General features: G+C 40.7%; 1 protein-coding gene across 8 annotated transcripts in view; it reads left to right on the top strand.

Annotated features, from left to right (window-relative positions):
• Positions 1-17,540, top strand: part of sorcs2 (sortilin-related VPS10 domain containing receptor 2) — a 403,210-nt gene that overhangs the window by 313,969 nt on the left and 71,701 nt on the right. For all 8 annotated transcript variants that reach the window (XM_074699314.1, XM_074699319.1, XM_074699318.1 and 5 more), the window contains exons 4-5: positions 14,540-14,704; positions 17,138-17,211. In XM_074699314.1, the coding sequence (XP_074555415.1) occupies positions 14,540-14,704; positions 17,138-17,211 (239 nt within the window). The remainder of the gene's footprint in view (positions 1-14,539; positions 14,705-17,137; positions 17,212-17,540) is intronic.

Genomic DNA, 17,540 nt, shown 5'->3' with positions numbered 1-17,540 from the left:
GTTTTTGAAGTTATTGTAAGACCAAAATGAGGTGAATTGCTTGTAAAAAAAAAAAAAAAATGCTTGAATATTTGTTAAAACTAGAAAAATGTCTCAATATAAGTAACTTTTCTTTTGTTCCATTGGCAGATTTTTTTTTTTACTTGTTACGAGCAATTCAGACCTCATTTTGTCTTTAAATAACTTGAAATGAGACATTTTTCTGGACTGGTCGGGTAAATGAGGTGGCTTATATTATGATTACAATGACATTTTCTCCTCAAAATAAGACGAAAACACTTGTTAAGATTTCAAATTTTCCAGTGAATTTAGACTGATTTAAAAGTGGCCTTTAAGATAATCAGGCTCCTGTTCTATTGTTGTCTTGTTCAAGTCCACCTTAGTGGGGACAAAGCTATCTCCTGTGTCTGTTTCAAGGTTCCCTAAATTAACAGGCAACCAGACTCATTTTCTGTCCATCGTACAGTTTATATGAAACAGTTTGTTTGATGAGGTCAAAGATACTTTCCTTGTCTGTGGGTTGGAAAGTCCTGATATGATGTCAGAGTGAGAGAGAGCTCAGTTTTTGACGTTTGTTTGATGAGGAACTCTAACCTCGGTCTCCTCAGGGAAGCCAGTGTTAGTCTGACCCATCCATCACCTTCAAACACAACCATACTGTGCTGTATTGTTGTGTCTACACGTCACTTTACTCTGCACAGTCCGAGCTGCTGCCCATGGTGAGATACATTGGAGCTGATGGGTCCAAACTGGCCTCTGATTTCATGGCTGATGCAATTTGAAGAACATTTCTTTTTAAAGTGAGAGCACAAATTGTGAGCTGCATGTCCATTGTTATCGTTTAGTGTGAGGTGTTCAAACTATTGTTGAAGCTTTCCATATGAAAAGTCAGACATGCTTTGCAGTCAGATTCTTCTTTTTTGTGATGCACGTGTTGTTTCTCTGTCTCTGTGATATTATTTACTCTGACCTGAATACAGTCGTCATGGAGAGGAGGCTAATAATGCAGCAGAGTAAGGCAGAGGTGTGTGTGGAGGAGGCTGACATATGAGCAGCAGCAATTACAAACAGGATGAAGTCAGGTGTGAATCTATACGATTAGGCCCTTTCTCACTCACATACACTCACATACACTCAGCCTCAGGCAGAAAGGTGTGCGCCTTCTCTTTTTTTATTTCATGTAATTAAGTCCAGAATAATTGCTCGGAGGTTCCTCTCCTCCCTCTCATTCTCCTCTCCCGTACCTGACAGAGGAATGTAATTAAAAAAGGAGAAGAGCTTTCCCCAGGTTTGATCATTGTCTCCTTTCCTCTAATGGAGAGCTTAGACCAAACGTCGATCATCGACGGCTCGAGGAGGAGACAGAGAGAGAAAGGGAGTGGGGGAGAGGAGGAGACATCTGAGGGGTGATGACGATAGAGAGATCTGTCACAGAGAGGTTGGAGACAGACAAGGCAAACAGAAACTCAGGCAGGGAGAGAAAATGGGTCTAAGAGGGCCTGTTTTAAAATAGAAAACAGAAAAAAAAACATACTTATCAAGATCTTATGCTATTTTTAGAACACTGTTTCAGGGATTTCTACAACATGAGAATATTCTGAGCTTTGGAAATCTGCACGATTAATCCGAACATCCAACTCCTTTACCTTGTACCCATATGTAAAATATTGGGAGGCTGAATACCCTTTCTTCGATTTCTAACTGGTAGATTCGCCTGGTTGCCATAATGTGTCAAATATTGTCTGTGCAGTTCAGGGCATCAGAAAAGACTGACTTCTTTTGTGGGTTAGTTAGTTTGTTTCAGTGTCAACAATAAACTTTCAGACTCAATTATAGATTAATTTAGATAGCTTCTCCATTTACTCATAGAAGAAAAGCTGAAAGAGCATATTTGACTGGGTGATAACTTTTTAAGTCAGAAATCCCAAAACAAAGTGCAGCATGTGCATTTTGAAGGATTGTGAGCGGCCTGAGACTCTGATAAGGGCGAAAATAATCCGCTTTAAAAATTCATTGTTTACGCGTTGTTTCTTTTAAGGCAGAAAACACACAATGTCTTCTTATTTGTGTGATGCTCTGCAGACCTTTGTGTTTGAGTCAACTCTTTGAACCACAGCACACCTCATTTATAAGTCTGAGATATCCACACTAGCTGGTCTGAGAAGTTACCGTGCAGCTCTGAGTGAATGGAAATAGACACAAAGAGAAAGAGGAGTGTATCCAGGTCCTTGTCAGCCACAATCTCTGCGCTCTGGGAGGCTTCAGATGGAGGAAGAAGCTAACAGATAACAGACTGAATCTGGGACATACAGTTTAACACACACAGACACACACACACACACAGACACACACACACACACACACAGACACACACACACACACACACACACACACACACACACACACACACACACACACACACACACACACACACACACACACACACACACACAAACAAACAAACAAACACACACATCTTTATTACATCTGCCATCTTTACTGTCTGTATTACCACATTCCCAGCGCTCTCTGTATGTTTATTTTCCTTTATGCTTCTTCTTTTGTCCTTTGCCAGAGATCACTAACTTTTTTTGAGACCGAGGGCTGCCTCGTGGCAAATGGGTGGCACAAAAGGCTACTTGTCTGATAAAAACTTTCTGTATAAAATTTTACAGCTCACTTTTTATTAACATTAATCATAGTAATAGTAGAAATATTATGTGAGGAGACTGCTCACAGGTCAATGTAAATTGTTTCACAACTATTATTAATGATTTATAGAGCAATGATGGTAGTTAGGAGCTCCATAGTGACCAGTGCTAGTAAGTGGTTCTTGCGGGCAACACGTTGATGACTCCTGTCCTATGCAGTGCTGCTGCCCCATGTGTAAACTACTTTATTGAAGCAGACAAAAAATATTTACAGATCAATACAAACCAATAAATAATAATTAAAAAAATACAGATTTTTTTTTTTAATAGAAACAGTTTTTTTTTTTTTTTTTTTTTTTTTTTTTTTCGCTTTATATGGATTAACTCTTAAACAAAAATTAGTCCTAAAAAGTAGAGTACTGAATGTATTTAAACCTTTAAATTCTTTTTGTTTTCTAAGTCTATAAATATATAGATAAATCATGATCATTTTGAAATTCTTTGATGTTGTCTGTACTTATATATAAGTATTTATAGTATATTATAGTATTTACAATTTTTTTTTAAATTTTATCGCATCCTGAGTTAATGTTAAAATCTGTACTCACTGTACTTTTTTAAGTGCTGTGTTTATAGTACCTATAGAGACCACTGAAATGGCAAGAGATATTTAAAAAAGGTAAATAATTAATAAGTAAATAAAAAAGGATTTCTCTTGCGCATAAAAATTACCATAAACACACCTGAAAACACCTTAAACGCCAATCTTTTATGATTTGTAAATTATATTAAAGGAGTAAGTTGAGCTTTATTTTGACCCTGGACTCCAGGGCCGTACTTACCGAAGTTGTCGTACTACTAACTATGGTTTGATGTTATCTATCAGCACATGAAAACAAACTTTACGGGTCTTCTTCAAGACATAAGCATCCCAGGACATTGTCACTAGGAATGTGAATAGGCAAATGTCTACCACATAGAAAACCCCTTTAAAAGCAGAGTTTTCTTTCTACCCAGGTAAAGGGAAGCGACCAACTGAGAAGAGGTCAACGACCCACTTTTGGTCCCCGACCCACCAGTTGCGCACCACTGGTTCGGAGCGCTTTATGACCTGATTAGAACTTAAGTTTATGCCATACAAGAAAAACCTTGACATACACAATGATGAGATATAATTTTGACTTTTCAAGGTGGTTTGATTGATTCACATTCCAAAATCATGAAATGAGTAACATGATAGAAAATGATCCACCATTAAAAAAACATTTGGAAACTGGAAAAACAGATTTTCTCCCTTTTAAAGCATGAACAAAGCAGCAAACAGACGATCAATGATTAAGGCTTTTAAGGAGGCACCAACGTGTGTAAAGACGAGTCTAGCTGCTTTGAAGAGCATGATGTAACTCCTGTTTGTGGTTTAAAAAAGATAACAAAACAAAGCTATATCTTAAACAAAAGATGCTCGGTCTTTGAAGGGATCCTTTCTGTGATGATTTCAGACATTCAGAAAAACAATCTAAGCTGTCAGCGGTAAAATCAGGCTCTGGATACGCTTTGATTCGGTTCATTTGCCCTCAGGATTCCTCTGCTGCTATTACACTCGATTTCGTGGACGATGGCTGATGCAAGCTAGTTGAGCAAATCCAAAACTTGATGCACCTATAAATCTTTTAGACACCAAAATATGAAGAAAATATAACATGACTGACGTGAAAAGCATGACACACCCTGATGTTTAAATAAATACACTAATGCAGAAGATGTCAGGGAAAATTTATAAACACATTTGCTAAATGAAGAAAACGAGAAAGTGACTGTGTTTTTCCATAAAAACATGCTTAATTTTTAATCCCACTTTGCTCCTGGGTCACTGGTTAAAGTTGACCCCCCTTTACAGACTGTGTGTTCATGTGTGTGTGTTTCTCTCTGATCCTGAGCCAGGGTGTGTTGTTCACAGCTGAGTGTTTCCAGTCACCTCCAAAGTGTCGTACAAATACAGCAGCTAATATGTATAATGCAAGAGGCCTCCTCTGCCTAATGCACTCGAGCTGGAGCTGAGGTGGTAGAGAACCCACTCAGACCTCTCGTCCCCCCGTCTCCGACACCTCGCAGGACAACCTGTCGCCATGTTTGTGCCCTGATTCCCTGTTTGAGCCAAATGGATCACTTCCCAGCTCGCCTTCAGGACAGCGTGAGTGTGAGGGCGAGGATGAAGCTGCTGTGTTCTGCTGCAGGCTGTGCAGGCGTTTATTTCAGTCCCTAAATCTCTTTTTTATTGACCAAGTGGTGAAAAAATAGGACGGAGACGATTTCCGTTGTTTTCATTGTGAATCAACTTGTTCGAGGGATTAACTTAATCCTGTGACATTTGTTGATACTAGCTTTAGCCGCAGTCGTTTGAAGATATCGACAGAAGCAGGCGGGCTATGGAAACAGAAGAATTATCTCAGCACACTCAGAGACGTTTTCAAGTCTGAGGCTAAATATATGAACAAGTCAGTCAATACATCCTGATTCTACAGAGAGGGTTCCTACAGACCTCTGAAACTAAAGTTAAATGAATAACAACGACTCAGCAGTTTTTTGTTTTTCTTTTTTTGGGGGGGCTAGAAGTTATTTTAGTGTTTGAAGGCACATTCAAATACTTACATCATATTATTGACTGCACTGATAACTAAAATCTGCTTCCTCAAATGTTGTTTTTGAAGACTTGTTCAGTCTTTCAGCACTTTTTTCCACAGAACCAATGCAGTTCAACATTCTTCATTCAGAGTCCACTGTTCAAAGATCCCCTCAGCTGTTTTTTTGTTCATATCAGTTTTCTTTTATTGCATTTAAAACAAACTGGTATAGTCATCTAAATCTGTCATACATTAACACCAGAATGTTTTTTGTTTAGCTTCTAAGAGAGGAGGGGTTTCTTTCAAATTCCACTCAAGTCTGCTGTGTAGTTTAACTAATAGTGGGAATCAAGTGATCGACAAAGGTTTTCACAACTTATCAGATAGCATATCACTTCCTTTCATCAAAGCTTTTTATTTCTGTTCCTAGGTCACAGAGTTCAGTAAAGACCAGCACAGATACAGTCTGTCCCAGATTTTACCAATGAATTCATATCCAAAGGTCTGTTCAGTCAGGTGACACTGCAGGATCTCTGTGAATAGCTACTGTGACGCAAGTTATTAGCTGCAGATCAGATTTTTCATCTCTCTTTAATAAAACAGGTAAAGCCCTTGACGTGTCACATATTCACCCCATCCAACAAGAAAGGTGTCTTGTCACATCTTTACATTGACTTTTGAGTAGTTGAAACCACCTTCTGGTTTCAACATCCTGAACAACAGCCGGGGTAAGAAAAACTAACTGGATATACCTTTTACCTGGTATTGTTTCCAGGTCTGGCTGCAGATAATGTCAGGTCACTTTCCTGTCAATTTTGCCACAACACTAAACCTTAGAACTAAGGGTGATAACTTGACCTGAGAATCCCAGTTTGATCATGTTTTGGGTTTTCTTCTTATAAAAAGTTCATATCCATTTAAGCCCTTAACCTGATTTTACCAACTGGAGACCTTTGAAGGAAAACGTGACTCTGGAGCTTTTTCCTTCCTGTGTTTACCTGGTTTTCAACTAAAGGCAGGTAAACTGTAAACTACAGGATAATCAGGCTGATTTTTGTCCCTATCCCTTACGATCACAGCCAGTAAAGGACTGATTGTCAGATAACATCATGTGTGATTTTCCTGTGGTGTGGAGTGTGTTAAGAGTGATGTCTTTTGGTCGAAGCTGCTTGGAAGGCCTCAGATTTAGAGATCGTAGATAATGAACATGTTTAATATTTACAACTAAAAATCCTGTAGTGTGTGGGACGCTCCAAGAGGAGCCAAGCAGGTACAGCGTGTAATGTTGCGTGTACCGGAGCAAAGCCATTCAAGACGTGAGCTGACTCAGCTGACTGACCGAAGAGGAAGTAAGAAATATATCTGTAATACATAAAACGACTTCACTCAACTCCAACTCACATTGTTATTCATACAGCCCATATCCCTGCCGTCTCCACAACCTTTTCCATAATCCTTTTCTGTTTTTTTTTCTTGAAATTCTAGAGTCTGAAAACAAGCATCATTGCTTTTTCCCGTACATCCGTCATGTTTGTTTACACTGAAGTCACCAGTGGCGATTGCTCTAGAACTGCAAGGGAGGCTCAGCTTCCCCTAAAATGTTCCTATAAAAAGTGGTGATATGTTCTGCTGTGTGTACATTTCATTGACAAAATATGCGCTAGAATTCCTTCATCTTTGTTCAGAATCAGCTACCTATCACAGGTAACTGGCTCCACCTCCTTCTCATTCATCCCCGCAGAGTCTCAGCGCTTTAACTCAGTCGGACGCTGAGTGTCTTCTGACTTCAGTGGGGAAGGGTAGAGTGGGTTGTTCCACTGTGGAAACTGGATGGTCATTGGATAAACGTTGGGCTTTGTCCTGCCCTTGGACGCTCAGCGTCTCTGGGGGTCTATGAGGCAGTGGGCTGGCCTGGACGCTGGGCTTCTGCATGATGATTGGATGATCTGTCTGAGGCTGAATCCCTTTTTGAATGACAGTGAAATGAGCCAGTCAGAGATCTTGAAGTATAACCCTCCACCGGAGCATCTTCTGAGTTTTACATTCAGTTGTTCTAGACTGATCCTGAGGCTTTATCATTCCGCTGCGAGTTTACCTTTCTTAAAAAAACAAGAAGCGTTAAGAGAACACTGGTAAAAATCCTTGGAAAAAACACCTAGTTGGTACAACAAGGTCACAGATCATTTTCTTAAAAAAAATAATGGAGGATGGAATTTACCTTTAAACAAATAAACAAATTTATGATGTAGGCTGGAAAAAAATGAGCTTCCCCTCCTTGACTGACCAGCAGCCGCCACTGGAAGTCACATTTTACTACGCGAAATTTGGAATATTTAGAATGAAGAAGCCGAAGCTCTGCTGAAGATCAGGAGAGAGAAATCTTGTGCAACCTGTCTTTTGTTATCATCAAGTGTGTGCTCTCTGAATGTGTGAATTTTTGGAGAATCCTGTACTATGTAGCGGCCTTAAGCGACATATCTGCCAAACCAACAAAGCTGCAGCAACCCCAGCGTTGTACTCCAGCTTGGTCTAACAGCTTGTATGTGGTATCTGGAGTACATTGTACAGCTCATTGAGGTTTTGGACCTCCTCTAGGACCCTGCACTTTCATGATCTTCCATGACTGAGTCCTAAGAGACAAACTGATTCTGTCAAAGTGTTTATCAGTGAAGTATCAGGGTTGGATGCTTGGTCCCAGCCAGCAGATGCTGAGCGCCTCCCTCAGCCTGCTGCTGTCCTCAGAGCCTGTCTGCTCCCCTCGCTCTTTTTTCCCAGCAGACCACGGCTCAGTGAGCTGCTGTCACACAGGTCCCTCTCTCCTGTGGAAACCAGAGGCTGAGTAATTTACATATGTAATTGAGTGGAAAGCATTGTGCCGCTCGCTGCATGCAGCTAATGCTGAGAATGTGTGTGTGCTTGTTAATGTGTGTACAGCAACATGTCAATGAGAAGGTGAGGATAATGGAGATTTATGACAGCCTGGGCTTTGTTTTTAGGGCTTTCTTTTAACCTTTTCATGTGGGTCTGAAGAAACTGGAAGACTTTTGTCTCTGTAGGAGTTATTTTAAGGCATATACTTCAGATTATAGAGATCTGGGGAGCTTCATCAGAGCATTAAAAGCTTGAAATGCTCAGAGCTGAGGCATGCGATGCAGAGATAATGTACATCTTCTTCCTCTGGTCGCAGACCTTCATGCTTCTGCAGCCGCACGGCATCACTCCTCCTTGAGCTAATCTGAGCTCCTTGGTGGATCATGTTGTTTTATAATAGATTACAGAGCTCATTCCCAGTGATTTGTGTCAACAAAGCAGGACTACGTCTGTGATCAGCGTTGCTGTGATGGAAAGATTATCAACCACACAGATCCAGTGTCTCATCGGTGTTTAAGCCATTTAGTTTTGTTTCTATAAGTTTCTTTAATGTGTCACCCCTGACAGTCTCCAGAGCAGACACAGGAAGTTTAGAGCCTGCTTTTATCAGCCGTGCACAATAGCAGCCCTGTGCTCCCCAAAGCTGAGTTATTACTCAGAGGAAACAGTGACGGAGGAAGAATATATCAAAGTGTTTTTAATGCGGGGGATCATAACTCGTGCTACAGGAGGAGGATTGTAGAGTCTGAATGGCCTCACAAAATCCTCTTTCTTCTCTGGGCCTCCAAAAAAGTTGATCTCAGCTTATCTGTGTGCTGAAGCTTCAGCGTGAAGCTCTGAGGTCTGAGGTGTACACTTTGACAAGAGTGCCACTTATTGGACGGTTGGGTTACTGCATCAGGAGGGTGAGAGGAGGAGGAGGAGGAGCACTGATACACAGTTAGAAGGAAACACACAGAGATTTATCTAGAGTTAGGTCCTTTTTTAAAACTCTGAGGCTGTAACCGGCCAATTCACCTGGAGGTTATCCTAAAGGCCTGCTCATGTTTAATGCAAAGCATCTTTAGGTGGTATTATATGAGTGTTTTGTTGCAAATATAATGATTTTCTGGAAATGATATGGTCCATCAAGTGTAAAAGATTCATACAGATCAATCAAAGGTGACAAGATTGCAACAGATGTCTGAATTAAAAGTTAAAAAGGCACACTTCAGAAGCTGAAATTTAAGTGTTGCTATCTTGTGTCTACTAAAAATGCTCTTATCAGACTTGTTATTTGCTACATGCTCAAAGACAAATCAGGATCTTGTTTTAAGATAGTAAAGGACTAAAATGATTCGGAAATTACTGATATAAAGTCCACCAATTAGAAAAACAAACAAACAAACAGATAAGCTATTATCTGTTTGATAAGTTATTACAAGCCATTCAGGCATCATTTTTGTCTTTTGATACTTGAAATAAGACAGAAACAACCTCATACACACCCTTTCAAAAAGTTAATATTTGCCGCAGAAATAAACATCTTTACAGCCTGATTCAGGAACAGTTTGAGCATCTCAAGCAGCTCACACTGCACAGGGGGAGAATTTTTTATTTATAGTTCATGATTTAAGTTGCAAGTTTTCTCATATAAGAGAATGGCAAACCTGACTGACAGGTGGGCACCCTTTAACTGTCTGCAAAAAGGCTGAAGGCCCACCACATCTTAACTCAAACAAAGCTAGGTTGAGTTCACAGTATGTGTTGTTTCACAAACTGCCAAATGAGCAAGTTTCATGCTGTGGATACGATGGCTTAACAAAGTGGAATGTTCCTTAAAAAATGTATGACAGGCTCTCTTTGATTGGGTTAGAATAAGGCTCCTCCTGGGACTGTTGGTCAAATTTAGAATAGAATAGAAAATAAAATAGAAAAATACTTTATTTATCCCCGAGGGGAAATTCAGGAGTCACAGCAGCAATCAAGAAAACAAAAGTAAGAGAGTGTATTGAAAGTGCAAAAAAGTCCACAAGAAAATAGATGACGACAGCCCGTCCACCACTCGTCCACCACTCTCCAGCCCAGCCGGTCTCCACCTCCACAGGGTCCAGGACTGAGCTTCTTCAGCAGTCTGTTCAGTCTCTGTCTCCCGGATCCTGTCTGCTCACAGCAGGCGAAGCTCCTCCGATGTGTCGCGGCGTCCGATGTCAGCTCCGTCAACCACGTCTGTGAACAGCACGATACCGCTGGGCTAGCACGGCTAGCTCGTCCATCCCACCGGAGGTAGATTCCAAGTTCCCAACAACGATGGATAGAAGGACAGGTCCACGTCGTCTCCTCCCAGCTCACACCTGAGAACCAGCACGTCGTCCTCACCTCCTCCTCACCTCGAGGGAAATCATCAAGCCCTACACTAGTTAGCATTGACATGCTACAGGCTGCTAACAGCTAATTTCACATGTAAACAATGCAGCCATGGTTACATGTAGGATCTCCAGACAAACACAGGAGAAAAGTAGTAAAAATATCACTGAAGCCACAAAAAGTTTGGTGTCCATGACCAACAAATGAGCCATACAAAGTAATGATCCACTCCAAATACAAAGATGACAAAAAAGAAACAAAAAATTACAAGAAACGGACAAAAATGAGAGAGCTACTGCAACAGGCAGCTACTTGGGCAGCGCCTAGCAAGTCATCAAACTCAGAAATCTGCATGTGTGAAAGCCCTGTTTCTGCCATGGAAAATAAGAAAAGAAGACTTACACCAATAAAAAAATAGTATCAATATTTTTCCTGGCTGAAACAGGCCTCCATAGAATTGTATGACCATGTGATTCTTGTCTGTCTGGAAATGCTCTGTCAGTGTTTGGTGATGTGATGTGTGTGGGCAGCCTGTGTGTGTACCCTGAGCATGTCCATCTGTCAGAGCTCAACTAGGTTAAAGTGAGTGATGTCCTTAATATAGAGACATACTGAGAGAGGCAGGTCGACCTGATTGATGTCTCTGCTCTCCAGAGGAACCACAAAGAGACGTTTACAGCAGGAACCTCTCACAGGTTCAAACACTGAAGGCAAAATGTATCTGTTCTGACGTGTAGGATCCCAACACTTCAGATTCCAGAGCTTGGTTCCAGACTAGAAGTGTTTTAAAGGGTTGAAATTCAGGGTTGTGACTCGAGACGTGCACGATTAATCCCTAAATCCGCACAAAGAGCTTGACCTTCTCTGTGTTAATACTTTCTGATTGCCCTCTAGCAAGGCAGCAGACCTTCAGCTTTCTGGCATGTGTCTAAGCGAGCACATTCGGCAGCTCCCTGGTGTAGAAAAAGACTCAGCATTCAGAAATCAAACAAAAATGTTTTTTTTTTTTTTGTTTTTTTTTTAAGTAAATAAGAAAAACAACACAGTCCTCTGCTCTGACTCTCTGCTGCTCGTCCTCTGGCAGCCCAACAAACGCCGGCTCTTTAATTGACCATGTTGCTTTGGAGAGTGTGTTCAGGACAAGTTTCACACACACACACACACACACACACACACACGCACACGCACACGCACACACACACACACACACACACACACACACACACACACACACACACACACACACACACGCACACACACACACACACACACACACACACTCACACACACACACACACACACACACACACAAACACACACACACACACACACACACAAACTTTGAGCTCTTGAATTGTTAGATGCGAGGCATGCTATGGTCTGTCTAACTGCAGTTCAGAGCGAGCAGAATACTGAACAGGACTGTGTGTGTGTGTGTGTGTGTGTGTGTGTGTGTGTATGTGTGTGTGTGTGTGTGTGTGTGTGTGTGTGTGCACGCAGACAAATTTTTATTCTTATAATAAATACAATAAAATGAGTCAGCTGCAGTGTCAGTGTTGAATGTGAAGTGAGTGTCAGTTACATAGGAATATGAAGCATTTAAGCAGCACCGGAGAGAAAAGACAGACGTCACATTCAATGCAAAGAGAAACCACTGAGCAGTAAAGTCTGAAGACCTGAAATAGACATTAAGAGATATTTGACATGTATTTAAGGTAAGCTCTGAGAGTCATTAAGAAATGGCTGACAGCGTATTGATGCATTCTTCTGGTTTCCAGTATGAAACAGAAACAGTAGAAGAGCAGCTTAATTAAGGTTTTTTATTGCATCATGATTTGGCCAGTTCTTCTTCCTTTAAGGTGTTTTTTTTATTGGGCTTTGAGACTAAATGCTCTGTATACTGAGGTGTAGGATGGTAGACTGACTGTGACTCACTCCAATGTACCATCACCACACCAGAAACACTACATTTTCAATCCTCATTGCATAACAAAGTGTTTCATCCAAACAACCTTAAGTTACAAAATCGAACTTCATTTATTTGTGTGCAAAAATTTGAATTTGGGCTGCACAGAGATGTAGCTCCTGTTCTTGGTTGGATTCCCCAGCTGCAAAGTTACCTTTCTGTGTGGAGTTTGCATGTGTTCCTCCTGCATGCATGGGTCACTCTAAATTCCTCATCAGTGAGAGTGTGTATGAATGGTTGTCTCTACTTGTTAGCTCTGTGATATGCTGTCCGCCAATCCAGCATGTACCCTGCCTGGTTCTCAGATGTGTTCTAAAAGGTAAAAGTGGAACAGTCAATGATACATACTAGGGCTGAACAATTTATCGTTTTCAGATCGAAATCGCAATTTTAGACTATGCAATTTTGAGATCGCCAAAGCAGCAATTTTTTGCAGCGCTCCTGACTGACTCAGCATCTGTTGTGTCAAGTATTATACACATTCTGTTTTACAAATTTGTAGACAATCTATATGTTAAAAGTGCTGGTAAGCAGGTCAACAACACAAAGCCTCTGTTTAGGGGTAGAAGTTGATGAAAACAGATTATTTATCATCACTATTGATGATTAAAAAATTGTGAATTGCAATATCTGCCAGAAAAATTAGATATTTTCCTAAAATCGTTCAGCCCTACATGTGAATATCCCAGGGCTTGATTTGAAGAAAATCGTGAATCGAATTGAAATCACAATATCTGCCAGAAAAATCACAATTCAATCTTTTTTAAAAATCGTTCAGCTCTAATACATACCCTTATTTTGTGATATGGATCTGTTCTGGGGATCCCCTGCTGTTTCTGCCTGCATTGAATGCCAAAGGTTGAGGCAGGGAGAGCACACCCCCTCTTTTTTATGTGCATATATGATAAGCCAAGGCAAGTACAGCAGCAGCAAAGACCAGAGCAGAGCGAGCACCAGTAACAATATATATGACCCTGGTAAAATCAGACACAGCATGAGAGAGGAGCAGGTACGGAGGTGGGTTGGGAATAGGTTTGGAAATAAAAAACAGGAAGGGTGGGCAGGCTCAAGACTTTTTGACCTGTCCAAACCAATGTTCAATTTCTCTGAAAAATTAGTCACCAATTCAAAAAAAGCAGCTAAATGATATTTAGACTCCAACCTGGAATAAAACAAAGTAGCTGTAGAAGCCAACTTTTTTTTCTTCTTTCTCCAATTTCAATTAAATAAGTACCCTAAAACACAGAATATAAGTGCACCAGTAAATGACAGATAAATGTTATATGGAGGGATCCCTGAAGGATAAAGGTTTAAACCATCCTCCTGCACAGAGACTTTCATTGCATTCAGAAATGTGCAGTTTCTATGCAGATATGTTGCGCTGTTTGAATACCAAACTATTATCACCACGCACCATTTACTGGTCTCTTGTTCTCTTGCATTTAGGAGTCCAATGGTTGATGTTTGAAGCTGCATGCAGAATTGTTCTGCTGTGGCATCCATACAGGAACTTCTGGAGAATGGACTTCGGTGCTGCAAGATGTTTCATATCCATCCGTAACAATCATAAGCAACAGAAAAAGGATATTAGGGGAACATGCTCCTGTCAGTGTTTTTTCTATCTTTATTTTATGATATACAAACCTGAGGAACTGTATCCTCACCTCCACCTCTCATGTACCTGCCGTAAAGACTGTCACTCCATCAGTTGTTATTGATCTCCTTCATCAGTTGCCTTTCCATAACTGTGATTGGTTGTTTGGCAGGTCCTGGTGCGGTCAGTGTTTAATGTCCTCACTTTATGAGCCATAAAGCTCTGAATAGATAATCAATACAGAGTCACTGCCTCTGAAGCAGTATGAAGGGTTGATGGAGAGTTTGTACAGCCTTGAATAAATGTGTGAGCATGCATGTGTTTATATTCCCCGGTTTCCAGCGCTGTCTGGACATTAACATGCTCAAGTATCGATGTGCGATGCCTCTTTGTGCCTCAGACTGCTGACTGAGCGATGCATACACTCCAGGACATTAACCTTTGACTGCGTCCCCTCTGACCGCTGCTTTCCTCCCTGTGTTCGTCTCAGGTGGTGCTGGTGGGCTCCTCCATAAACGAAAGGGACCAGATGCTATTCATCAGCACAGACGAGGGTTCCTCCTTCCAGCGCCAGTCCATCTCCTTCACCCCAGATACGCTCGTCTTCCACCCCAAAGAGGAAGACAAGCTCCTGGCGTACTGCAAGGAGGGCCGGGTGGGTATCTCTGCAGAAACACACTAAATATCTCACTCAGTGGCTTCAAGATCCAACAAGAACTGGCTGTGATGTTTCACCACCGAGAAACTCTGCTGTCAGTGCAGCAATGCATCAAATTCACTTTTCACACACACCAGCAGAACACACACTTCTGGAGAAACTTGATGTGTGATTTACTATTTAATGCTGTAGCTGCAGGGCAAAGCTTCTGAAGCGGGAGGAATAAACAGAATAGTGGCTGCATTCAAACACACACTTTGATTTTAAAGTTTGGACTGAGAACTTGTCAGAGGGAAGATGTTTGAGATATTCGACTTTGAAGAAAATATGTGCCTGCTTCATGTCTTGACTGCACCAAAATTTCAGATGGTCTAAAGGATTACTTTCATTAATATGTACTTCGACTTTGTAAATCAAGTTATCATTTGTATCACTTTAAACAGCATTTTACTTTACATAATAACTCTGCGGGATCAGAGGACGATGAAAAATGTCTGATAGAAGAGAGAGAAGCCCAACAGTGCTTCAGAGTTTCATGTTTTGTGCACTGGTTGGGCCCAGGGGTTGGGTTGCACACATGATTGTATACAGAGTGGACATCATAGCTTTGCCATGTATCATTGTACGGTTTTGAAGCTAAAATTTTACCGTTACAGGCGCAGCCATTGGTAGCAGTTGAGTAGAGACTATGAGGGACTCAGAGAGAAGCTGAGTGGAGCCTGGTGATAAAAATAGTATTTTTTTTTCTTTCAAGAGTCTAATCACTTTTTGGCTCTAACTCTCAATGTATTTTACAATCCTTGAAAAAAGTACACAAGAACGTCAGCTGTCAATCGTCGTTAAACAAGATGTAAATCCTTGTTTTTAACGTCACCTAACTAATGAAAAAGAAACTTTTCAGAATAAAGAGGACTTGAATACAAGGCAGCCAAATTATATCTTCAAACCACCACAACAATCAGATGTGAGAAACATTTCTACATGGTGTATTAATTTTTTAAAGTTTGAACACAGCCCATCTGGAAAGACTGGGGAGATGGAATTTTTTGATCTATACTGCAGCCAGCCACCAGGGGGAGCAGTTTTGTGGCGACCTCACTTCCAGCCATGCAAAATGACGTCAATTTTTTTTTTTTTTTAACCGTCTACGGTTGCACACCCCAGGAAGTTAGCTGCTGTTTGAAAAAGAATATGAACTTGTTTTCTTTGCATTATTGGAGGTCTGAAATCACTGCATCTTTTTGAAATTTTGACCATTTCTCATAATCAGTAAACACATTTTCCAAATGATATATTATCAAAGTGTATGCAGTGAAAGACAAATGTTCATTTTACTCAAATACAAACCTATAAAAAGTCAAACCAGAGAAACTGAAACATTTTGCTGTGGTCTCTTAATTTTTTTCAGAGCTGTATTTCTAAGTTTTGGTCCATAAACAGGGATTATTGCAACTTTATTTCCAACCAGAAACTAGGTGCTGGATGCTGTTAAGAGACTCCACATCTTTACCTCTTTCTATTTGTTCCACCAAAACATGTTTACAAGTGGCTTTCTGTATCATTGTCATTCATTCACAAGTGCATTCACTCTGATTCACACAGCTCTTAACTAAAAAGTGTAATCTAGAGTGAAAAGAAGCTGAAGGTAAACATCAGGTCCTGTAGTTCTTGAGTTTGAGCCAGCTATACTTCTTCTCCTGAACTTCATGAATTTACACGTAATTAAACGAGCGATTCAATTAGGTTTTAATCTGTTCCATATGGGTGGGCTGCATATGGAGGCAAAGAATCCGCTCAAACAGAACAAAAAAATAATTTAGCTAGAGGATGAGGGGAGACGCACAGTTGCATGTGTAAATTAAGAAGGTGTGTGAGGGCAGGGGCAGATTTCTAACAAGGTCACTGTTCAATTTAACACGTTTAATCACTCTAGAAGAAAGTTTGGCAACAAGACGCAAAAAGAAAACCCCTATCCATACTGAGGCCAATACTTTCACAACACAGTGTTTATTATTTTTATTTAGTCAAAGTTTTTGTGTTGAAATCCTGTTTGCTGCTCTGGTATGCTTCTCAGAAACCAAGGATCTTCTGGGTGAGGATCGATACACTTTCATTATGGGGCCAATCAATGCTGCATGTGCTGAGGCAACAGACACACACACACACGCACACCGCTCATGAAATATTAGACCTTCCTCACACGCCAAACCTGCTGTGATTCATTATTAATTGAGCTCAGTCTTAACTCGGTGAACCGTGAAATTCAGAAGTCTGATTGGGTGAAGTTTTTCTCCAAACAGACTCGATTTATCCTCCGTTGTAAAACCGTATGAGTGGTAACCGCTCCAGTTAGGCTGTGTGATTTAATGCTACATGCTTCTGTCTGTGTTTTATCTGACTGTCCTCTTCTGTTTGTGTTTCTGTGTGCAGCTCTTTGCATCCACAGACCTGGGCCGAAAGTGGACGCTGCTCCAAGAGCGAGTGACCAAGGACAGAGTCTTCTGGTCAGTGAAACTTTTTTTTTATTATCAGTGCAGGAAAAAGTTCTCAGCTGATGACTCTTTTGAAATGTTGAAGGCGTCTTCTGAGAGGAAAGTAGTTGGAGGGTTTTATACTTCCTGTTAAAAAGATGTTATTTAAAGTCAGTTTCAATCACAGTGATGTACACGAGGCCTTGCACCAGGCTGATAAGTCAGCATTTCATGAGTATACAATATAAAGTTTTAAAAAGGCAGCATGGACTAAGAAACAGTTTATTCAGTCGCTCTGATTTCAAAAGGTCAAAATGTACTCAAGGTTTTTGAGATATAGTGAGGTATTCAGGACCGAATTC

The sequence above is a fragment of the Halichoeres trimaculatus genome, unplaced genomic scaffold, assembly GCF_033239565.1.
Source record: "Halichoeres trimaculatus isolate MK-OKI-2021-1 unplaced genomic scaffold, fHalTri1.1 fHalTri1_scaffold_22, whole genome shotgun sequence".
Lineage (NCBI taxonomy): Eukaryota > Metazoa > Chordata > Actinopteri > Labriformes > Labridae > Halichoeres > Halichoeres trimaculatus.
This window is presented reverse-complemented; position numbering and strand designations above follow the sequence as displayed.